At 50.0% G+C, this 22288-nt stretch overlaps 10 protein-coding genes across 10 annotated transcripts; 5 read left to right on the forward strand and 5 right to left on the reverse strand.

The window, feature by feature from the left end:
* Positions 1-56: 56 nt before the first annotated feature.
* Positions 57-1664, reverse strand: N7525_004431 (aldehyde dehydrogenase ALDH; the record flags this gene model as incomplete). The annotated part of the gene is made up of 3 exons (XM_002565787.2): positions 57-1240; positions 1291-1490; positions 1540-1664. 3 exons carry the CDS (start codon positions 1662-1664, stop codon positions 57-59), a joined length of 1509 nt encoding a protein of 502 aa, XP_002565833.2.
* A 1012-nt stretch (positions 1665-2676) lies between these two features.
* Positions 2677-3567, forward strand: N7525_004432 (dihydrodipicolinate synthase family protein; the record flags this gene model as incomplete). Its single annotated transcript, XM_002565786.2, has 1 exon — positions 2677-3567. One exon carries the CDS (start codon positions 2677-2679, stop codon positions 3565-3567), a length of 891 nt encoding a protein of 296 aa, XP_002565832.2.
* A 180-nt stretch (positions 3568-3747) lies between these two features.
* N7525_004433 (Zn(II)2Cys6 transcription factor) lies at positions 3748-6039 on the reverse strand (the record flags this gene model as incomplete). Its single annotated transcript, XM_061213019.1, is given in 3 exon segments — positions 3748-4788; positions 4835-5796; positions 5814-6039. 3 exon segments carry the CDS (start codon positions 6037-6039, stop codon positions 3748-3750), a joined length of 2229 nt encoding a protein of 742 aa, XP_061070040.1.
* Positions 6040-6904: 865 nt separating this feature from the next.
* On the forward strand, positions 6905-8354 carry N7525_004434 (alpha-hydroxy acid oxidase; the record flags this gene model as incomplete). Its single annotated transcript, XM_002565784.2, has 8 exons — positions 6905-6998; positions 7054-7087; positions 7140-7242; positions 7310-7544; positions 7613-7765; positions 7831-7905; positions 7973-8226; positions 8274-8354. The coding sequence occupies 8 exons, from the start codon at positions 6905-6907 to the stop codon at positions 8352-8354; spliced, it is 1029 nt and encodes a 342-aa protein (XP_002565830.2).
* An 891-nt stretch (positions 8355-9245) lies between these two features.
* Positions 9246-9637, forward strand: N7525_004435 (uncharacterized protein; the record flags this gene model as incomplete). The annotated part of the gene is made up of 3 exons (XM_002565783.1): positions 9246-9380; positions 9450-9508; positions 9592-9637. The coding sequence occupies 3 exons, from the start codon at positions 9246-9248 to the stop codon at positions 9635-9637; spliced, it is 240 nt and encodes a 79-aa protein (XP_002565829.1).
* A 347-nt stretch (positions 9638-9984) lies between these two features.
* Positions 9985-11569, reverse strand: N7525_004436 (bZIP transcription factor; the record flags this gene model as incomplete). The annotated part of the gene is made up of 3 exons (XM_061213020.1): positions 9985-10088; positions 10153-11299; positions 11354-11569. The coding sequence occupies 3 exons, from the start codon at positions 11567-11569 to the stop codon at positions 9985-9987; spliced, it is 1467 nt and encodes a 488-aa protein (XP_061070041.1).
* A 646-nt stretch (positions 11570-12215) lies between these two features.
* On the forward strand, positions 12216-13838 carry N7525_004437 (cytochrome P450; the record flags this gene model as incomplete). Its single annotated transcript, XM_002565781.1, has 2 exons — positions 12216-12620; positions 12681-13838. The coding sequence occupies 2 exons, from the start codon at positions 12216-12218 to the stop codon at positions 13836-13838; spliced, it is 1563 nt and encodes a 520-aa protein (XP_002565827.1).
* A 712-nt stretch (positions 13839-14550) lies between these two features.
* Positions 14551-16195, reverse strand: egl3 (putative extracellular endoglucanase/cellulase; the record flags this gene model as incomplete). Its single annotated transcript, XM_002565780.2, has 4 exons — positions 14551-15500; positions 15560-15657; positions 15729-15793; positions 15857-16195. The coding sequence occupies 4 exons, from the start codon at positions 16193-16195 to the stop codon at positions 14551-14553; spliced, it is 1452 nt and encodes a 483-aa protein (XP_002565826.2).
* A 2954-nt stretch (positions 16196-19149) lies between these two features.
* Positions 19150-20213, reverse strand: N7525_004439 (NRDE family protein; the record flags this gene model as incomplete). The annotated part of the gene is made up of 2 exons (XM_002565777.2): positions 20102-20213; positions 19150-20052 (listed from the first exon to the last, which is right to left on the reverse strand). The coding sequence occupies exons 1-2, from the start codon at positions 20165-20167 to the stop codon at positions 19150-19152; spliced, it is 969 nt and encodes a 322-aa protein (XP_002565823.2). The 5' UTR covers positions 20168-20213.
* A 608-nt stretch (positions 20214-20821) lies between these two features.
* On the forward strand, positions 20822-21964 carry N7525_004440 (HVA22/TB2/DP1 family protein; the record flags this gene model as incomplete). The annotated part of the gene is made up of 3 exons (XM_002565776.2): positions 20822-20885; positions 20947-21096; positions 21160-21964. Exons 1-3 carry the CDS (start codon positions 20857-20859, stop codon positions 21962-21964), a joined length of 984 nt encoding a protein of 327 aa, XP_002565822.2. The 5' UTR covers positions 20822-20856.
* Between the last annotated feature and the right edge of the window lie 324 nt (positions 21965-22288).

The raw sequence follows: 22288 nt of genomic DNA on the forward strand, positions 1-22288 counted from the left end.
ATGCTTAGCTTGCCAAAATCTACATTCATATTGTGCAATGTACTTCATATGCCCATTTACAGCCTGGTGCCCATGTTCACATGAACCGCCTTAATCTGGCTATAAGCCTCCAGACCTGCCTCACCCAACTCACGTCCAATGCCACTCTGCTTCACACCACCAAAAGGAATACGCGGGTCACAGTCTTGGCTGCTGTTAATCCAGACCATACCGGACTCTATCTCAGCAGCCACGCGGTGAGCGCTCTCCAGATCACGCGTGAAGACAGCCGCACCCAGGCCGTAAGTGGTATCGTTGGCCCGACGAATAGCTTCTTCCTCATCGTCGAAGGGGAAGATCACCACGACGGGACCAAACACTTCTTCGCGGGCAATGCGCATAGAATCCGTTGCATTGACAATAACGGTTGGTTGAATGAAGTACCCATTCTTATTCTTCTCGTCAGTCGGCGTGTAGGGAGCGCCACCAGTGAGGATAGTAGCTCCTTCGTTTTTGGCAATTTCAAAGTAGGAGAGGATTCGGTCGTATTGCGCGCGTGTCACCTGCGGGCCGTGGAAGACCGACTCGTCCCACTGGTCGCCGATCTTTGCACCCTCCACTGCCGCCTTGTAGCTAGCAGTGAATGATTCAAGGATATCGCGGTGGACGAAGATTCGCGAGGTCGCGGTACAGATCTCGCCTTTGTTGGACATAATACCGCCATGCGACCACTTGACTGCTTGGTCCATATCTGCATCCGGAAAAACTAGCAATGGGGACTTGCCGCCTGTTTCGAGAGTGATATTCTTGAGTGTGCCGGCGGCCATCTTCATAATCTCCCGGGCGGTCGCCGTTGACCCTGTGAAAGCGACCTTATCGATTAATGGGTGCGAAGCGAGCGTGGCGCCAGCCTCGCGCCCGTAGCCATTAAGGATGTTCACCACACCTGGAGGGAACCCGGCCTTCTTGATCAAGGTGCCGAGAATGAGAGCGCTGAGAGGGGTCTGCTCGGCTGGCTTCAGGACAACTGTGTTTCCACATGCAAGTGCAGGGCCAAGCTTCCAGGTGGCCATTGAAAGGGGGTAGTTCCATGGAATTATCTGTCCAACTACGCCAATGGGCTGGCGGATTGTATAGGCGAACTTTTGGGGAGTTGTATTGATGGTTTGGCCAAAGGTCTTATCAGCCCAGCCACTGTAATAGCGAATTGTTGTGATTGCCTCAGTGAGATCTTCGTCAAGGGCGACGTGGTAGGGTTTTCCTGCCTTCGATAAGTAAATTGTCTCCAGTTTGGGGGATTTCCATACATACCGTTATCCCAAGCTTCAATAGAAGCAAACAGCGCTCTGTTCTCCTCCATGAGATCGGCGAGTCGGGCCATCAACTGGCCCCGCTCTGTCGCGGGAAGCAACTTCCATGAGGGGTGGACCAGGGCCGCTTTGGCAGCCTTCACGGCGTGGTCGACATCTTCGGCGCTCGCTGCTTGGACGGTGGCAATGGGCTTGTCGGTACTAGACAATAGTTAGTGAGGTGTACAGAGAAATTCCGATAATCACGCACGCGGGGTCAAGAGATGTGATGGTCTGGCCTCCTGTGGCAGGTACAATCTCGTTGTTGATGAAGAGGCCGGTGGGCTGCTTGTAGCTGTGCCCATTGGGGGTGACGATATCAACGAAGAGGTCCATTTCGATTTCGTTCTTGGGTATAATAGAAGTCTGAACAGTACCAACTCCTTCACGCCGCGTGGGGTAAGATATAGGATATCTCTCCCAGCGAGGTTAAGCCCCTTCAGGCAAGTCCTTCCGATATACTCTCCGCGATGTTAGGGATATTTTCTGCGGCAAAATATGGAGTAGATGGAATTATTCTCAATTATCCTAATATTAATACCATCGGCTTATTTCCAATTATTCGATCAATAGATATGCCGGACTCTTATGTCGGATTAAGGTGCTTTCTTGATCTTTTTCGATCAGCCATGTTCTCAGCCCTAACATGTCATCGGATATATATTTTCGAGATCCTCTCAGGTTCTGGCTAAACGTATTTATTGCAATAATGGAATATGTTACATATGCGAAGTTGACACAGCTCTGATAAAAAGACAACAAACTAGTTTCGAAGCTCAACGCCAATTGACAGTTACGGTACTACCAATGTCGGAGACACAATATACAATGACGTTCAACGGCCTTATTTAGACCCCGCAGATAGTTCATTTCGGGATATATCCTTGGCTAGTCGGAAGCACAGTCCACATGCGAAGCCATCGGTGACATCCCGATCCACTGTGTGGCTATTGCGGAATCCCTGCATAGCACGATCTGCATGTCATGCGTGCCAGCAAGCCTTCCAAATCCTAAACAACTGCGATATTATCGCTTTAATCTTCACGAAGCAGAACAATTGAAAGAACCTAGAACTCGAATAGAAGAAACTCCCAGAAGAGAAAGAAGCCTCAATCCGATGGTGGGACACATCCTAAATAGGAAGCCTGTCCCGATACGGCAAGTCACTCCTCTACAGTCCGAAGTAGATATAGAATCATGAATCTAGAAAATATAGAAATGGTAAGAGATTCCATAATCAAACCAACTATATCTAGATCACCACTTCCTCCAACCCCGCCGTACTCACCATATTTCCAAACCAAAACATATTTCCTCTCACTTCCTATACTTACATCCAACCTCCAACATGGACCCCCTTTACGGGATCATGGTGGCCCTGATCACCCCCTTCACAGACGACAAGACCGCCATCGATGAAGGCCGTCTGCAAGCACACATCGAGCACCTGATCAAAGCAGGCGTACACGGTCTCGTTCCAGGCGGCAGCACAGGCGAATTCACCACAATGACCTTCGCCGAGCGCAAGCAGCTAACAGAGCTGTGCGTTAAGTTCGCCGCTGGCTGCGTCCCCGTCGTCGCCGGCACAGGCAGTCTCTCATCCGCCGAGGCCGTCGAGCTCTCCGTACACGCCGCCAAAGCCGGCGCCGCAGCCACAATGGTCGTGCCCCCTTTCTACGACCCTGTCAACCTGGAGCAGCTGCACGAGTTGCTCAACGAAATCCACACGGCCTCCGGTCTGCCCATTGTCTTCTATAATATTCCTTCTGCGTCGGGTATTACCCTGTCTCCCACTGAGATCGCCGGTCTGTCTAAGGTCGGTGTCAAGTATCTGAAGGATACCTCTGGTAATGCGCCGGCCCTGACGGAGCTTATCTTTTCTCTGTCGGATCAGATTACCTCGTTTAATGGGTGGGATACTTTGACTTTCTATGGTCTTGCTGCTGGCGCTCCCGGTGGTGTCTGGGGTGCGGCGAATATTATTCCTGAGTTGGCCGTTGAGCTTTATGAGGCGGTTTCTGTTAAGGGGGATTTGAAGCGTGGTCGTGAGATTTGGGCTAAGGCTTTCCCCATTTGCAAGTTCCTTGAGTCGCATAACTATGCTGCTGCTGTTAAGACTGGTGTTGAGTTGATTGGCCAGCCCACTGGTGGCTTGCGCAAGCCTTTCGCTCTTCTCAACCCGGAGTTGACGGCGGAGCTTAAGCAATTGCTGCAGAATGCTGGTGTTAAGACTGTTTAGATCTTTGTTCATTTGTTCATTTGATGATTTGGAATGCTTGAATGTCGGAATGAGAATGCGACACGTACTATCCATGTACATAGTTTATAGAATATACAACCTTGGGACCATATTCATCGCGTCATAAAAGTGCATAGTACGAATCGTAAGATATAGTCAAGACGAGAGTAACCAGCTATGTTAACAAAACAAGGGCCATATCTGTCCTTGCTTCACAACATCGACCCACGATGGCATCGATTCACCCCGGTTCGCAGTCAAATGCTCGTCCTGCTTGCGCCACACTTCAGTGATAATATTTCTGGCTGTTCCAAAAGCGGCAAACCCGCATATTGAGCTCGCCCTATCTAACATGCTCATAACAGCCCCTCGTCTTGCGGTTGACATTGCCTCACATCCTGCAATGAACAACGGCCACGCCGTTCCGGGTCCGGTGGGATCATCTTGGGTCAGCGTTGCACTGCACGCCTGAAGCGCTGCAATAACACTATCAACATGACCCTGCAGAGCGGCGGGGTGGATCTTCCGGATTCGCCTATAAAAGAAAACTACTAGAGCTGCATTCAAGGCCTCCACCATATGACCGTGCGGTTTTGAGTCGGCATGGAGCTCCAGGACTCCGGCTCTTGTTCGGCCCAGGCTGAAAGAGCAGATCATATTTTCCAGACGAGTGCTACGTCGCTGTAGTGTCTCCCACGCTTCAAGGTTCATGGTCTGACCCGCCTCGCGGGCAATACGGAATGTCTCCAAGACGTTGGCTAGTCTTGTGGTCTGCGAGACAAGGCCAAGCCAGGTTTCTGGGATGCCATAAATCTGTTTGTATAATGTTTCAGGGTAACTGCGTGAGTCCTGAAGATGTATGTCGTGGAGTCCTGAAGTTTTGTCCTTGGGTTCATCGATATTGAGGTCACTATCCGAGTTTTGTGTTTCGAGGCGGAGGAAATCATCCAGCCGAGGGTTTGGCTCAGCGTTCGTCATCTGTTCTGAGTTCGGAGTGTGTTGTAATCGAAATCGAGAACCAAGTGCTTCCAGGGAGGAGGCAGAGAGGTTGTAGTCATGTAGAACAAATGTGCTCTCGCCGACGATTCTTAACCAGGTGTATACGTGATGCAAAAGTCGTGCCTTTTTCGATATTCGGGTTTTTGAAAGTCCTCGAAGGCGTAATAATCGCTCTGCATCAATCATGAAACATCGGGCGTGTTGTTGTTGACCGGACATGATCTGTGGGAGTCAGAGTCATTCAATCGATGCCAAATAGGAAACTCACCGTGTACTGTATGAGAATGCATGCAGCCATCAGCTGGTCTTTATATTTCGCTTTCTTTAAACCCTGTGTTTCTGACTGCAAAGACGTTTGCATATGATCCTTAGCTTGCAGGTATGCCTGGTTGGCAACCTTCCACCAATACTCAGGCGGCTTTGTCGATATTGTTGAAGGGTTCAAAACAAGATGAATAGCAGAGCAGGCAAGCAAGCCGTACATATTTGCAAGTCTGGCCTGACTGACCTTTTCTGTCCCAAGAAAAGTCGAGTCACTGTATGTAATTACCGCCGCCGGCACGTTCAAGATCTTCCAAGGCGATTTCTGGCGACAGGGAATGGCCATTATGTGTGGGACCACAGTATCCTGGAAGTGCTTAAGCAGAAACGGGGCCTCCTGCAATGCATCTACATCCGCTGAAATAAGCTCTGCTGGTGCCTGTTGTGTTGTGAAAGTTTGCAGTAGATCATCGTTGTGATTTGAGTCGACGGGTAGCAACCCCATCTCTTGACTCATATCGAAAGATAAATCATTCGACATACTCAAGACGCCGCTTGTTGTAAACTCCGTATTGTCTAGACCAAAGCTCAATAGATCAGACCAATGGAGGAAGTCATCGATCTGAGACAGTGAATCAAGTATTGGAGAGGGATTAGACTCTTGCAGATTCTCAGGAGCCACAGTCTCAGGCGGCTCCGCTGCAGAACTTATATCAGACGCGACAGGTTCAATTTCGGGCACCAGTTCTTGTTCTAGCTTCCGTGGCGCTGGAGAGAAATCGAGAACCGCAAAGGGTCCAATGACAATATCACCATCGAGCGAACGTTCAGGGTCCCGCAGTCTCGAGTCAACCTCTGCCAGTGATGCATCAATAGATCCAGATACAAGATCAGACCCAAGCGCAGTGCTCATAGAAAGTCTGGATTGCTCTAGCACACGGGTTAATACCAAGTCCAGTTCGTCTCGTACTGTCAGGGCCACGTACCCGAATAAAGATACCGGCGAGTCCCACGAGCACTCTCAGTCTCCTCGCCGTTATCAGTGTGCATCCACAAGACCTGATCGGAATATCCCTCGCATTTCACGTCTAGGGCCCGACAGGTGCGACACACGGGCCGTTTCTGATCGCATTTCACATGCCGGCGTCTGCAGGTGCTGCATCCTCCCAGCGCATGGGATCGGCGAGGTCTTGATCGCTTAGATGCCGCCATTTCATATAGTCTGATATATTCAATCTAAAAAGGAGCTTCTTGCTGATTCCATTTCCATATTGGAAAGGGAACGTCGAAGTCATAGCTAACCCCGCCACACTCGGAACTGCCTTCTAATCTCGGACATGGGATCTCTTATCAGCTTATCTCCTCGGAATAACCTGCTCTTCCAATCTCTTTTCCTTTCGTCTTTTAACAGCAATTCCATTCCAAACCGACTAAGATCGCCTCTCTGTTTGCCATGGATCGATCATAAGTGGGACAAGAAAGCAGATTTGGGCCGACTGAAAATGAAGCCGCCAACAGCCCGTTTGGCCCAGTAGTTAATGTAGATAATGTCGTGCACTTCATTACCACCATTGAGAACGAAGACTTTATCAGAAGAGGCTGTTGACCGTAACCAATACGGACACGACGCTCACTCCAGATATCTAGAACACAGTATCCTGAGCCGCATGAACAACTCTGATTCTCTTTTCGTGGAAACCTTTTCTTGCGAGGCTTGGACCCAGCATGTTTGACTAGACCACGCACAATATCCTTGCTCTTGTATGATCGGCGCTGGCGCTATATTTGTATATGTTGTAAATAGTGCTTTGGTAAGGTGACACCGTCCACCCGTGGACGGAATCTCAATCTGGCAAGGGATTCCGATGATCGTCTTCCACAATCGGAAACCAACCCCAGAAACCAATCTATAGCAGCGAGGAGCTACTTGTGCGCAACTCAATCCGGCAATGGAAAATGATCTCGGAAGAGGAGAGGTCGCCGGGGATCCTTCTTATTTGAACTGTGCCATCGTCGCCTGGCCCTATCCATTTTTCCTATACATTTTCTATAATCACATCCCAACGCAAACGGCACAATGGCTCACCGCGGAGAGACCCTTCACAAAGATGTATGCTGCATTGCTGACCTGAAGAAAATGGGGAGTAGTCGGCTGACTCCGATGGTCCGAGGTGAGTGTCATCACTTCACAGCAACGGTTCATTGCGTCAGTGCTGACCTCGATAGACTACTACAATGGAGGAGCTATGGATCTAATCACGTATGGAATATCAAAACGCAATGACTGCCCCACTTCCCTAACATCTGTCTAGCCTCAACGAGAACGAAACAGCCTACGACCGCTACAAGATCCGTCCTCGGGTCTTAATCAACGTCGACAAGATCGACACAAGCGCCGAATTCCTCGGTAGCAAGGTATTTGCTCTTTCCACTTTCCCGAAATAAACGAACGCAGTGGCCAACCCTAACACTCAAATAACAGGTCTCGCTCCCATTCGGCTTCAGTCCCGCCGCATCAATGAAACTTGCCCACCCAGATGGCGAGCTCGCGACCTCGCGGGCAGCTGCAAAATTCGGCCTTGCCATGGGTCTGTCCTCGTACTCGAATTATCCGCTCGAGGAAGTTGCCGCACAGGGGACTGGGAATCCGTATGTGATGCAGATGTGTGTACTGCGGGATCGGTCGATTACGCTTCAGTTGTTAGAGCGAGCCGAGAGTATGTCGTATCTGAATGGTTTTTTTGTATGGCTTCATTGGCTGGGCGGGGCTAACATCCTTTTTCAGAGGCTGGGTACAAGGCGCTGTTCCTATCTGTTGATGTACCCGTGCTAGGCAAGCGCATCAACGAATACCGGAATGAGTATACCATTCCGGATGATATGTCGTGGCCGAATATCCTCAGTCACGGGGCGGATCACTCGGACCGCACTGACTACGGTATGTACGGTGGAGCTGATTTGAAGTTGACGTGAGGTTGTGGAGAACATGCTGATGTTTTAAAGACCCCAGTTTGGACTGGGAAGAAACAATTCCTTGGTTGAGACAACATACGTCTCTGAAGATCTGGCTTAAGGGTGGTATGTTTGTGTTGTTGAGTGACTCAAGTAAAGCAGGTCACAGTTCGGCTAACAATCGATGATACAGTAACTACCCCCGAAGATATAGAACTCGCGATCAAATACGGCATCGACGGCATCGTCATTTCGAACCACGGAGGCCGGCAACTGGACGGCATGCCGTCGACATTGGATGCACTGCGGGTCTGTGCCCCAGTAGCCAAGGGTCGGATCCCGATCGCGGTGGATGGAGGTATTCGACGAGGCTCGGATATCTTCAAGGCTCTGGCGTTGGGGGCTAGCTTCTGCTTTATCGGAAGAATCCCGTTCTGGGGGTTGGCTGTATGTGTTTCCTTCTGTTGGTTATGCTGTTTACTGACCAAATACAGTACAACGGACAAGAAGGTGTGGAACTGGCGATTAAGATCCTCCGCCAAGAACTGCGGATCACCATGGCATTGGCTGGGTAAGTTGAGAATTCCATTGTTCTGGAATGCGAAAAAAGAAAAGAAAAAAGAAAAAGAAAAAGGACGCTAATCGGAAGCAGGTGCCGAACGATCAGCGAAATTCAAAGTTGTTACCTTTCTGTTTTGCGACCGGATGGGATTCTGTCGAAACTGTGAGGGATATTTGACTATTTCCGACTTCCTTCAATGCACGTCTACATGTACATACATAATATCAATGATATAGACCATACAGTCGACCTTTTCAAGAGTGCAAGTGAGGTTCATCTTGAAATGTGTTACAATACCATTACCCCAATACAAGCAATACATAAGCTGTTTGCCAAGACCTGCAGGTCTTGGCGACTGCCCACAAGGCTGAAGGGCTGATTGCTTTTTTCCTACGGTGGCTTTCCGATAGAGAACAGGCTCTTAAGAGGCTGTGCAATTCATATTCTATCTGCCTACAATACCCGAACATAGCCACAGTTCTACAAGTAAATATAGAGAAAATAGAGAAAACTGGAGAATATAGCCCTATACTGCAAAGCCTGAGTGTGGTCCCTGGTACCAGGCAGCATCATTCTGATTTGTCCAGCTAAACTTAGCAACACTCCGTACTCCGTACTCGTACCCCATCTGACTTGCATAAGCCCTACGGAGTACGGACCTCGGGAGTATTGGAATGTGTAAGCGTTTAATCTCTTTTGTCGGGCGCTAGTTGTTTCATTTGACTTTGGACTTATTTTCCAGCCGATCGTCGAAACTATTGGAAAACTACATATAGCGTCCTTTCCTCCTTTCTGTTTTCCTCTTTCTTCACTTTTCTTCGTTCTCTATACCTCTTATCCTACACCTTAGACTGTTTCCACCCTTGTACCATATACACATACTACCACTACCACTACTACCACAATGTTCAACTTCAACTTCTTCAAGTCTACCCCGGCCAACGAGCCCACTGAAAACTGGAACGCCAACACCGTCACCATGCAGCCCACCAGCCCCGCTGCCCCTTCAACTAACCAGAACGTCGTCACTGAACAGCCGGTATGTGCACCCTAACCCATAAATAAAACTCATATGTCGAGAACGAAAATTAACTTCTATCGGCATCAGGCCAACCAAGAACAAATGCAGCTGCGCGGTGGTGGCGGCGGTGGTATCTGCTGCGGAGTGTAAGTTCCCTCTCCCAATCCGACTCGAAGACACATATTCGGTCATGCGCGCGATGGAATTCCAGAAAATTAACTTATCCCAGTTGCGCCGGTATCGCCTGCTTCGAGTGCTGTGAGATTTGCTGCTAGACGATCCGATGAGATCGGGCTGTGGCTGCCGATGCCGACACTGTTGATGGCGGACTTGCTGAGGTTAATTCTTGGAACCTTGCGCGGGATTCATTGTCTTTCCGTGTGATATTGGCGGGTTTTCATGTGATGCGATTTGACGTGATTTGATTTGATGGACTTCCCTTTCTTTTTGCTATACTGGATCTTTCTACGCTATACCCCAGAACAATGCCAGTAATGGAGTTCAATTTCAGATTCTTGTGTTTTGATCGCTTTGAATATAATTAGATGGTCATTCTGGTCGTGGCTCGTGAAGTAGTCATTATATCCATGGAAGGACAGGTCTGTCAGTCTTTGTGGTTCGGCTAGCCAAAAGGACGACGGGAGATCGCTGATCGCAGTGCGGCGTCTACATCCCATAGTCGGAATCCTGGCGCGCGGCCGAGGATCCTGAGGTTTGCGAGGAGTACTAGGCTCAAGTCAGTGATATTGACAAAAACACAAGGGGCAAACGTCATCGACGGTCAACTCACGATCAAAAAAACACTCAACATCCAGAGTATACGAGGTCGAGGGTTCCGACTCCATCTTAGTAACAGGAGGAGTCCCATCGGAAGAAGCATAGAGACTGGAAACAGTCGATCGATCCGGCGAAAAGCCATACAAAGCCCCAACCAAGCTCTCCGGGACACCGAGCCTCAATCCAGACCCATCAAGCACAAGACCCCGATGTTCCAGATATCCCTGGACATCACGGCAATCAAACCATTCGCCATCAAGATCCAGCGACCGAATCCTCTCCTCCTCACTCATCTGCACTTGCCCATCCACCACTCCCTCCACAACAGGCTCCCGGTCCCCACTCCAATCCTCATTCCAATCCTGGATCCCGCCCCGCTGCAAAATCCGCACCATCCGCCGCAGGATCTTCCCCGGTCTCCGACTGTTCTCCGGGTACACGGGGCTCCCGTCGCTGTCCACGGGCGGGAAGTGCTTCCCCGCACCGCCGAGCGTGTAGAAAGGCATCTTGATGAATTCCAGCCCGCTCCCGATCTCGGACCGCAGCGTGCGCCGGAAATTACGTCTTATGCCTGCCATGTCGTGGATGCAGGGGACTAGTCCGAAGACGCGGCTTAGCAGGGCCGGATCGGTGCGCGGGTCTGTTAGCCAGCGGTAGGTGTGCTCGAGGCTGAATCTGTGCAGGCGGCGGGCTAGGTTGGATTCTTGGTGGCTGTATGTGTAGATTGTTGTTGTTGGGAGGATGCGGTTTATTAGTGGGGATGGGGAGCGGGCCCGGGTGTATTGTGGGTATGAAGAGGAGATGTTGGATTCCCGCTTCGGGGGATAGGTGTGTGACACTTCGTAGCCGAATGTGGGCTTGTCTGTCGATGGACTGTTGGTCTGGAGTTGGAGATCATCGTCGTCCTCAGAGGTCGATCTGGCCTTGTTTATTTCTGCTAGGATGAGCTCTCGTGTGCGAGCGAGATAGTCCACGCTTGGCTGAAGAGTTGGATCGTCGTGGAGTTGATTGATTGCGTCGCGGTGGGCTCCGCCGAGGAGATCTGATACATTCTCTAGTGTCTGCTCTAGTACATTGACGCGAGATCTGAGGGTCTGGATGGTATTCTCCTTTTTAAGACGGTAGGTGCGTTGTGCCCGTCGGATCTGCAGACGGCGTTCCTGTGGAGCTGGTCAATATGTACAACATATTTCTAGGGGCCGATCGGGATCTACCTCGATGGCAGTGGCATCTTTAGCCTCTAATTTCGGTCGGCCTCTTTTCCGTACGGGACGACCCGGGGCCGATTGCTTGTCGGTCAGTTGGTCGGGGATCTCCGGTTGGGCTCCCCTTGGGGGTCTTAGATGGGTCAATTCGCTGGACAAGGTGTCCATCGATATTTCTGCTTCTTGTGCCAGTTCCAGGTAGGACCTTGAGGATAGCATGTCCATTGTGGGTCTGCAGTCTGAGATGAAATAGTAATATTCTTTAGATTATCGGAGAGAACAGAGGTGAGGTTGGGATTGAGGTTGAAGTTGATTACAATTGAATTAATTGATCACTCATCTTCATAACCTCGGCCAAGCCCAACGCTAATGCAACAGGGATTCCCCACTGGCCTTACAGATATTTGCCTAACGGGAAATTGTGAAATTATGAAATTTTATGAAATTATGAAATTATCCTTGTGCACATTCTGATGTCAACCCGTTGATTTATTCTAACACACCGACCTCTGACGATGCACGTCGGGTGGTACATTCGGAGGAACTGAAGTGAGAAAGGGGGAACATTCACAAGACGGTCAAGAATCCAACACGGTCACTCCGACGCGAACTCGGGTCTAAACACACACCAAGTAACAGCTCCGAGATCAGATGGGTGCAGAAATTGCATCGAGTGTGAAATCCGAACAGCCGATCGAATATGACATCCACTTCTTCCGCGATTGGCTCTTGACCCTTAGCTTTGTGACGATCATTCCCATGCTACGGAGGTTTTTCCCCACTTATGCTTGCAACCGAGGTCGCTCCATTCTTATAAAACCACTTGTTTTCCTGTCCGCACTCTGAAAATCCAAACTATCTAACCAGGACCATGGCTCTGTCATTCGTCTTGGGCTTTGCGGCCGCAGCCGTCGTGCTGCAGGTCATCCGTATGGTATTCAACTCATGGCAACACTCGCGCAAAGCTAAGAGTCTGGGCTGTGGCAGCGTGCCAATGTACCCTTGCAAGGATCCTTTTGGAATCGACAACCTGAAACAATCCCTGGCGGCAGACAAGGCCAAACTGGTACCTGAGTTGGCCGAGGAGCGCGTCAAGATCATCAGTAACCAGGAGAACCGCTATGTCACTACATTCTCTATCCGCAACCTCGGTCGCACCCACATCTTCACTATCGACCCCAAGAACATCCAGGCTGTCCTGGCTACACAGTTCAAGGACTTCGAACTTGGTTCTGTCCGGCAAATCAGCATGCATCCGCTGCTGGGCACTGGTATTGTGAGTCACATGCTATACCTTATTGATCATGTCTCCAATCTAGGTATTGACTGTTTATAGTTCACCGCCGATGGAGAGGAATGGAGCCGATCCCGTGGCCTACTTCGGCCTCAGTTCACCCGCGAGCAGATCAGTCAATTGGAATTGGAAGAGGAGCACGTGCAAAAGGCCATGCAGGCTCTGCCCGTCGCAGCCAACGGATGGACCGCCGCAACAGACATCCAATCCATCTTCTTCCGCTTGACCATCGACTCCGCCACAGAATTCCTCTTCGGCGAAAGCGTCGAGAGCCAGCTGGGCGCCCTAAACGGCCTGAACAGATCCGAAGACTCCTTCGCCACCTACTTCGACAAGTCCCAATGGGTCTGCGCGCAGCGAAGCCGCTTCGAGAAACTCGCCTTCCTCGCCGAGAACAAAGAAACCAAGTTCTCCGACAAGCAAGTCCACTCCTTCGTCGACAAAGTCGTGTCAAACGCCCTCGCAGCCTCCCAATCCGAAAAGAAGCCCGCCAACGAAAAATCCTCCTACGTCTTCCTGGAAGCCCTCCTCGAAGTCACCCGCGACCCAATCGAGCTCCGCTCCCAACTCCTCAACATCCTCCTCGCCGGCCGCGACACAACAGCCTCCCTCCTTAGCTGGACAACCCTCATGCTCGCCCGGCATCCAGACGTCTTCACCAAACTCCGCGAAACTATCATCTCCAACTTCGGCACCTACTCCAACCCCCAGAACATCACCTTCGCCACCCTAAAGTCCTGCCAGTACCTGCAGCACGTGATGAACGAAGTCCTCCGTCTGTACCCCGTCGTCCCCTTCAACCGCCGCAACGCAGCCCGCGACACGACCATCCCGCGCGGCGGCGGCCCAGACGGCCAGGACCCCGTCTACATCCGCAAGGGCCAGTCAGTGATCTACACGACGCATGTGATGCAGCGTCGTAAGGACCTGTGGGGTCCTGACGCTGACGAGTTCAAGCCTGAGCGCTGGACGAGTCGTCGCGCTGGATGGGAGTATATTCCGTTCAACGGTGGGCCGCGGATCTGTATTGGGCAGCAGTTTGCGCTTACTGAGGCTGGATATGTCATTGTTAGGCTTTTGCAGCGCTTTGATCAGATTGAGAATGTTTATCCTGATCAGAAGATTCGTTATGGTCTTACTTTGACTAGTGCGCCTGCTGATCTTGTTACTGTGCGCTTGCACCAGGCTGAGGATGCTTGAGGTGGTTGTGATGATCTGGTTGTCTTTTGATCTGTTCCTGGACGGTTTCTTTCTCGCTTCGTTTCTAGGGGTGGTTGGCGATGGTTGTGTTTTCTGCGGTTCTTTGGGTTTCTGGCTAGGGTTTCCCGGCTAGGACGGTTTCCTTCCACGGCAGAGTTACTCTAAGGGGTATATGTCTATAATTACGATGAGAATGACTTGTTTACCTACCTAGTTATGAATACACTTGGTATTATCTTGACTTTTTCTGGCTAGGGGAAAATTTCATATAAGTTTCACACTTGAGATGTGGTTTACATCCATCGAAAATATGTGGTAGGCACTGGGCATACACGGATGATTCATCAATTAGAGGCAATGCCTGGCCACAGGAAGACGAACGTCAACTTTCTCCTTTCGGTCTTAGTCTACGAACAAAGCGCGCATCAAACAGGTCCTACATCCCTATTGGGCAGATCAGAATAAGGTAATGGGGGAAGACAGCGGGAGACCGTCTCTATGACTACACAAAGCATAGAAGAAGCGTCACCCATCATGCATACATGCAGTATTTGCAACATTGAAATTGAATTTATATATAATCGAAGTGAATCGAGAAGAAAGTAATGTATAAGAATAGTGTAAGAAAACAGTCGATCAAGAAAGAAAGCGCTGACACCAAGCCACTCTGTCAATAAAATCTCCCCTTTTTGGTTTGATCCAAGATCATCCCTTAAGCAACGCACTGGTAGTAGTAAGGGTTCTGCTTGACGCAGGTGGTGCCAGTCTCACAGACAGTGGGGCCAGTCCAGTTGATACCACCGCACTGGTAGTAGTGCTTAGCGACATTTCCAGTAGAGGGGCTGTTGGTAGGTACCTGAGCATTGGGCTTGGCAGTGGAGGTGGAGGTGGCGCTGACGAGGGTAGTAGGGGCGACAGTGGTGGGAGTAGGGACAACAGGAGCGACAGGGGCGGAAGTCTCAGCGGGAGCGGAGGCCGAGCTGGACGGCTCAACCACGGAGCTGGGGACTTGGACGTTGCTGCTGGGGGTGCTGGTGACGTCGACAGCGGCGGTGGTGGTCGATGTCTGGGCAGCAGACTTGGTAGAGGTGGGGGCGGAGGAAGAAGACGAAGCCGGGGCCGAGGCAGTGCCGTCAACGAAGTACTTCTCGAGGATGGGGAGGTAGGTCGAGTAAGCAGGGCCGTCACTTGGCTCCAAGCTGTACATGTAAGATCCCCACCAGGGACCGGCGGCCCACCACTCGGCGCCCATCCAGACGTCGCTGTTCTCGGTCATGTAGGAGAGCATGCCGTCGACGGCAGCCTGGCAGTCCCTGTTGACGCCGCCGGCGAACTCGCCGATGAAGCCCTTCTTGTTGTTTTCCTGCAACCAGGCGGTGGCGGACTGGAGACGCTCCTTGCCGATGGTGCTGCTGACGCAGGTCTCGGAGGTTCCGGAGCTGTCACCGTCCAGGTACTGGTGCATCTCGTAGACAACCTTGTCCTCGGAGTCCGTGAGGGCCTTCAGGTTGTCGTTGTTGTCGGTCCAGGACCAGGCGCCGCTCCAGGCGTTGCCTTCGACGAAGATGTACTGGCTGGTGGCGCCAGCGGCACGGATAGCGTCAATGGCAGCCTGGTTAAGGTCCAAGACGAGGGTCTGGTCAAGGTCGTGGTACTCGTTGTCTAGGGAGGTGTTAGTGGATGGTTTGATCGTGTGAGTTTGACAATGGGTGCTGGCTTACTGGTGTCGAAGATGACCTTCTCGTTGGTGGCGAACTCAGTAGCAACGGTCTTCCAGAAGGCCTTGAAATCGGAGGTCGAGCTGATGATGTTGCCAGCGCTGTAGATGGAGCATTAGTATCATACATCATACCAATAAAGGTGGGTAGTTGTGGTTTTTGATGCGCTTACTATCTTCCGTAGTTGTGGGGATCAAGGACGGCATAGGCACCACTGTCGGTAATGAACTTGACAGTCTATAGAATGGAACAGTTAGGCCTTGGGAGGTAATCAATAACCACGACAGGCATATTACGTACAGACTTAAGGGCGGCCATGTAAGTGGCATCCGGGGTGCCGGTCATGGTGGTTGGCACCAGGCGCTCCATCAAGAAGGGCACACGGAAGATGTTCATACCGGCATCTCTCAAGATCTGAATCTGGGAAGTCTTGGGCCAGGTGTAGTCTTTTTCCAGGGTACCGGGAATGTTGCCCTCGCCGAATTCGGCACCGGACTCGCTCACACCGAGCCAGGTGAATCCATTTGCACGCTTCTTAATATCAGCGCTCTGCTTGTTAGGGACAGCGTCTCTTCCTCGGGGGTATGCGCAGGCCACGGTGGCGGCGCTAGCAGCCAGAACAATGTTTGTGAACTTCATTGTGTAATGTAAAAGAGAGTGAGTGTCGAGTTTGACGATAAAGAATGAGACGGAATAGGACAAAAGGAATGAAAATCAAGAGACCAGTCTTGAAGTTTGAATGAAAGAGAATGAATGTATTGCACAAAGCAAGAGTGAAACCTGCGGAGGCCGTCTATTATATAGCCATACCCTGCACCGAGGGGCGTCGAATAGCGCTTAGTATACGGGGACGGAGTCAACAGAGTGGATTCGATTCACCGTTTGTGATCTCCCATAGAGCCACTCGGAACATCATTCGGCTTAATTATGACCGCGATACGGAGTACCGGGAAACGCTAACCCTGAGGGCTGCAGGAGATGTCTCTTCTAAACGGTGGATCTCCCCACCGAAGTATCCGGATAAATGGTCCGATTCTGAAAAGCCACTGATTCAAGCACGAGTGACCAAGGGCGGATCAGAACTGTATACTCCGTACGGAGTAGGACCGACATTATCCATAGTCGGCCCCATCTGTCGGAGATTGGCAACGCTTAGCTCCATGGCCTGATGTCTGTGGAGATGAGATTACTAAACGGCGTAAAAGGCAGGTCAGTTTCCATTTCGCTAGTGTAGACAAGTCTCACCGTCAAGAAAGGTGCAATTTAAATTAAATTGTCCTGATACACTTGTGGAATTGGCTAACCCGTCTTGGTGTAGTGGCCGAAATGAGAAATGCTCAAGATGAAACACCATGTGGCGTTTGGGCTTGATCACCCTTGGATCCTCCGGATAAATTCGCCAAATGAACTCGGAAACTCCTTTGCAAACCTGTAAAGCCGAGGAGCTAAGCTCATATAATATCGAAATCGAGGTAGGGATTACCTAGTATCCACATTTCTGATTAGTCCCATACAACATAATTGATAGCCCGAATGAGAGTGGAGCGGAGAGTGGACGAGCAGTGTACAGGAGATTTCCTGCCCATTATAACTTCACACTCTTACGACTTGGTTCTCGGGGATCTTCGACATGTGCTATGCGCAAATCGTGATTGATGTCAATACTAAGCCAGCAGCTGCCATCTCACCTACTACTGGAAACATCCCGAGGCTCAAAGGGCAAAGCCAGCGACACAAATCCAATAACTACAAAATGCCCGCAACAGACAAAGATAGGCACACAAGAATACACATTGCCCCGCGTAGCTACAAACGGGGCCGTCAGTGAACCAACACGTCCATAGGCCATCAGCAGGCCGCATCCGACAGCCCTATACTTATCGGGCATGATTTCGGTGATATATCCAGACCAAAGTCAATTTCGCAAACAAGATTGGTTGCTACGGTGACTCACCTATAGATAACCGCGTGCATGGCATTCAGGTAGAAGTGATCATACATGAGAGGGCCAGGCTCTGGACCTCAGTCTCGACGGCGGTGAAAGAACCCGCGCAAATGGAGCACCCCCAGGCCATCAAAGTGATTGAGCGGCGGCGGCCGAGAAAATGGATCTCAACCAGATACGAGCTGAGGATAGGGCCGAAGATGCTCACCACCGCAGCGATGCAAAAGTCGCGATATGTTTTGTAAACGCTACCATCGCCAAGCTTGATGTCGTTCGCTTCAAGATAATATGTTAGGGAGACCGGATATACAGGATATCTGGATTCATTTAGGATTTGCGCTTTGGAGACATGCAAATGGGGAATAAGTATGCGATGCCGACGAGTAGCCAGATGAAAATCAGACAGATCATGGAGCGGACTTCCTACTCTAAACATAATTTATATCAGAAGCAGCTCGTATCAGAACGTTTTACCCAGACTTCTTTGGCTTGACCATAAAAGGAAAGCGACACCTCTGGGTAGTTCATAATTTGCCTGTTGCTGTACTCCTTATATGCTCGATGGCTGGTGTTCAGAGAATGGTATGAGTGTTGAACCCGGCTTCGTTGACAAGTCCTAGTTTGTCTTTAGCAGCAGGGATTTGCTATATATCCGTCATAGTATCACAATGATCCTCCACAGTGGTCGTAAGCTTCAAGGCCTCGCCAACTGTTAATTGGCTGACTGGTCCTTGCAGTGATTGTAGGCACCACAAACAGAGCAGTAAATTCTTGCTAACATAAACATTTCGTCCATGGTTCTAGCAGTGCCGGTAGAATAAGGGCGGCGTTCTGACCGAGCAAAAATCAGTGGGATGTTTGCCCAGGTGTATATGTTGAGGTTAATATAAAATGGAATCGTCGACAACGTGTTTCGTACTCCGACCTAATACCAGATAGAAATGAATTGTACCACAAAATCTCTCGCACCGTATCTCGCTCAGTTTTGGCCGGGAAGGGTGGGAAAAAAAGTAAGTTAGCATAGGTCCCGTAATCTCTGAAAGTGGTCAACGTTTAGGAATGTACATACCTTAGCTCGTTCATTTACGGATGTCCCCAAGGGACAAAATAGTAATCCTTAATGCTTCATTTAACCCATCTTTCCTTTTAATTTTTGTTACAAAACGAGAAGGCATCGATGAGACTATCAAGAGTAGCACTCGCCGTTTTGGGATTTAAAAATTGAGTTCGCGTCACACGGGATTCGAACGCCGGCATGTGCTCATGTGACTTCCCAAAAGCGTAATAAAAAGAAGCTGAGTATTATTTGAAACTCACCCTATAATTTTAACAAAGGGTCTGTAAAAGAAAAAAAAAATAGGTAGCTTCTCTTTGATTGAGCGTGTCATCCTTAGTGCAGGGGCCATGCTAATCTTCTCTGTATATTTTCATTTGACCATATGCCCCGAAGGGCGAAATGTGATCCTTAAAGTTCAATATAACCTCTTAATTTGGCAGAAAACTACCGCCTACCTATTCCGTCAATGGCTTTCTCGAGCTGTGATTGGATGCATCAAGGGACTTGTTGTCACGTGAAGTGGTATGTTTTGGTCTGAAGTTCTCGAAACAAGTTATGAGGTCTAAGTGTATTCACTAAGCTTATAAGAAGCTACTCTGTGATGCTGAATTCAAATGAATGGTCGCCTCGCCCGATGGGAACAGCCTTCGCATCACTGTCATACAGCGTTCTTTCAAAATATCGCACCCGTCCATCCGGTTGTGCCAAGAGAATGGTTTGTCTCTGTGTTCCATACGATCCACAGGTATAACTCTGGTCAGGGGGTCCGTTCGTGGGTGTGTCGGCCTCATCCTCTACCTGAGCTGCAGCGATTTTCTCTGCAGCTGGATCACGATCATTTGGAGTACCGATGCGAGGGACAAAGATGGTCTTGTGCAGATGACGGATGTACTCCTCAATTGTATTGTTCTCTTCTGACAGTCGTGGCAGACTATCCGTGCTGAGAACCTGCAGCAGACGATCAATCAATGCATCCTCGTCTTCCCCATCTCTCTTTTGCACATGCTCGTCAATAGCCGCCTCCATCAACTGCTCTCCATCAATAATCTTTGGCCAGGTTCTGTCATCAAAGCTTGTGTTGCTAAGCCCCCGCGTTTGATTCTTCTCCGTTGCCACCCAAGTGATCTGATCCATGTCTGTGGAACGGTTGGAGACAATGGCCAAGGGCTCGCTGATATGTCCACATACCAGACTGAAACCCCCCACCTGCTTTGCTTCTGGGCTGGCCACGATGCCTTGTACAAACTCCTTGGTATCCTCTCGCTTATCGGTAGACCCGATCAACCAGCTGTTGACGATGACACCCCGGCTGTAGACCCCTATGGCTGCGCTGGTCGAGTCCTCGCGATAATTGGTAAGAACTGCCACCTTCCCATGCTTGGTGACCCCCATCCAAGTGCCATGTGTAGATCGGGCTAGGTCTCGTGAGCCTAGGACATGTGAGGATGGCTCTGGCCACCAGTCTGGCGATGATGTGGGACGATGGAGGAATTCCTAGATATATTAAGCTTGGGATTCCACTGGTCAGAATGGGAATACCTACATCTCTGTTGTTGATTATGATCAACGAGTATTCCGGGTGGGCAGTTGAGATCAATGCGATACACATGGTTTGAGTTTCCGAGGTCCCCCGAGTCGAACGAGCGGGGAATAACCAAGATTCACGAATTTAAAGACAGGTATGTATAGGATGGAGTAGAAGCAAGTGTTCTAGAGAAAAAGGGAATATGGGAAGAGAAAAAGGAACGGGTCATAATACGTAGAGAGGAACTACCTAGGTAGTTAAGGCATCTCGGGTGATTGGGCCACTCATTAGTTAGCAAAGTGTTCCTTGTCGGGCTTGTACCTCTACCATATTGAACATAACAACATTTGAACATAAGTCCTAAAATAAAGATCTCAGATATCGAGACATACATCCAAGGTATATATAGTATATGTCCTAAATCCATGAATGACTGAATCATTAACAATGCACTGAAGCAAAAAAGTGTCTCGCGTGACGTCAGCACACATCCGTTGATTCTTGGGGAAATGCGAGTGGTCATGTCTCTTAATATGGGAGTTATCGTGGAGTGATTTATGTGTCAGGAATAAGGAGAACTATTTCTACTATTTCTATTATTTGATTTCTGCTTTCAGTCGTAATATACCCCTGAACTATCTTTGTTGCCTTGTTCTCCTCTTTTTTTGTTCCAACTTCGGAGTTCGTCTCAGATCAGCGGGGCTGACTGAAGAACTAAAAAATCTCCAGGGAATTTTCTTCTTCTCACATCTCCAATTCACCCAGGCTTCATCATGTTTGGAATCTTCGCGGACTTGATGTCGTAAGTTCAAGTCATATACGGACAGAATGGGCCCGCAAGCTAACGCAGATCTATCCTATAGCTCGGTCATCACGATCCTCTTCCCCGTTTTCGCTTCCTACAAGGCTCTCCGTTCCTCTGACCCCTCACAACTCGCACCATGGCTGATGTACTGGGTGGTGCTTTCAGTCATTCTGCTGGTTGAATCCTGGACTGTGTTTATCATCGGATGGTATAGTTCAACTTGCTTCGCTCGACATGATCGCAAGCTAATCATGACTCGATAACTATGCAGGTTCCCATTCTACAGCTGGATCCGCCTCGGTTTCATGGCTTATCTCGTCCTCCCCCAGACGCAAGGGGCTCGTACACTGTACCAAGACTATGTGGACCCGTTCTTGACACATCATGAGCGGGAGATCGAAGAGATGATCGGCAACACTCATGAGCGGGCCAAGGCACTGGGTCTTCAATACTTCTACCAAGCTATCGATTTGATCCGGGAGAAGGTCTTGGGTCTACCCCCGCAACGCCCCACGACACCTCCTCAGCCAGGTGCCGCTTCCTACGCGCAGTCGCTACTATCGCGGTTCAACATCCCCACCGCCGGAGCACCTGGGGCGTCTGCCAACACAAACGATTGGTATTCTGTACTGAGTACCGCTGTGGGCTCGGTCACATCTGGAAAGTCTCGAGAAGCGCGGGATCAGGAACTTTCAGCCAGTGGCAATCTTCTTCAGCGCCAGATGCAGTCCATGTCTGGAGCCGAGAAGGCTCACTTTATTTCCTCGCAGCGAGAGCTGCTAGATCACCTCCGGTCAACCCTAACACAAGAGGAGCAGAGCAGCCCTCGGGGTGGGCTCGAGGCTGATGACCTTGCCTACGGCGTGCCGTTGCGCAAGAACCGCAGCGAGAACTCCTTCGAGGTTGTTGATGATGAGGATCTAGGACGTCGCCCCGAACGAAAGACTAGTGGGGGATGGGCATCTGGTTGGTTTGGCAACGAGCGAGATTCTTCAGGCTCATCTGGTACTGACTTCGCGGCACGGGCTGTCGATGAGATTGCCCGGTCGCGTGCAACCGGGTACGACCGATCTTGAGTCCCGCGGAGATGTTCCGCTTTTAACAGGGGTGGTTTAGAGTAGAACAAGAAAACCAAAATAGAACCTGAACATTTTGCTCTTGCTGGGTGAGAGAGATTGGGAATGGGATGACTGCTATGTTCCTAGGGGAGGGGTTTTTTTTTGGCCTTGCTAAATAACACTTTAAATCGAACTTGAAAATGTTAGTTCAAAATACTGAAAACAACCGAGGATGTCAAGCCGAATCCCTCCGGTCGGAGGAATAGCCTTGCATAAAAGAGTTCGCGCAGATGCACTGCAAGGACGGAAGATGGGGAAGTTTGGTATTAATATCATTATCTT

Source organism: Penicillium rubens (assembly GCF_028828025.1).
Source record: "Penicillium rubens strain IBT 27055 chromosome Unknown utg000002l_segment0_segment0, whole genome shotgun sequence".
Lineage (NCBI taxonomy): Eukaryota > Fungi > Ascomycota > Eurotiomycetes > Eurotiales > Aspergillaceae > Penicillium > Penicillium rubens.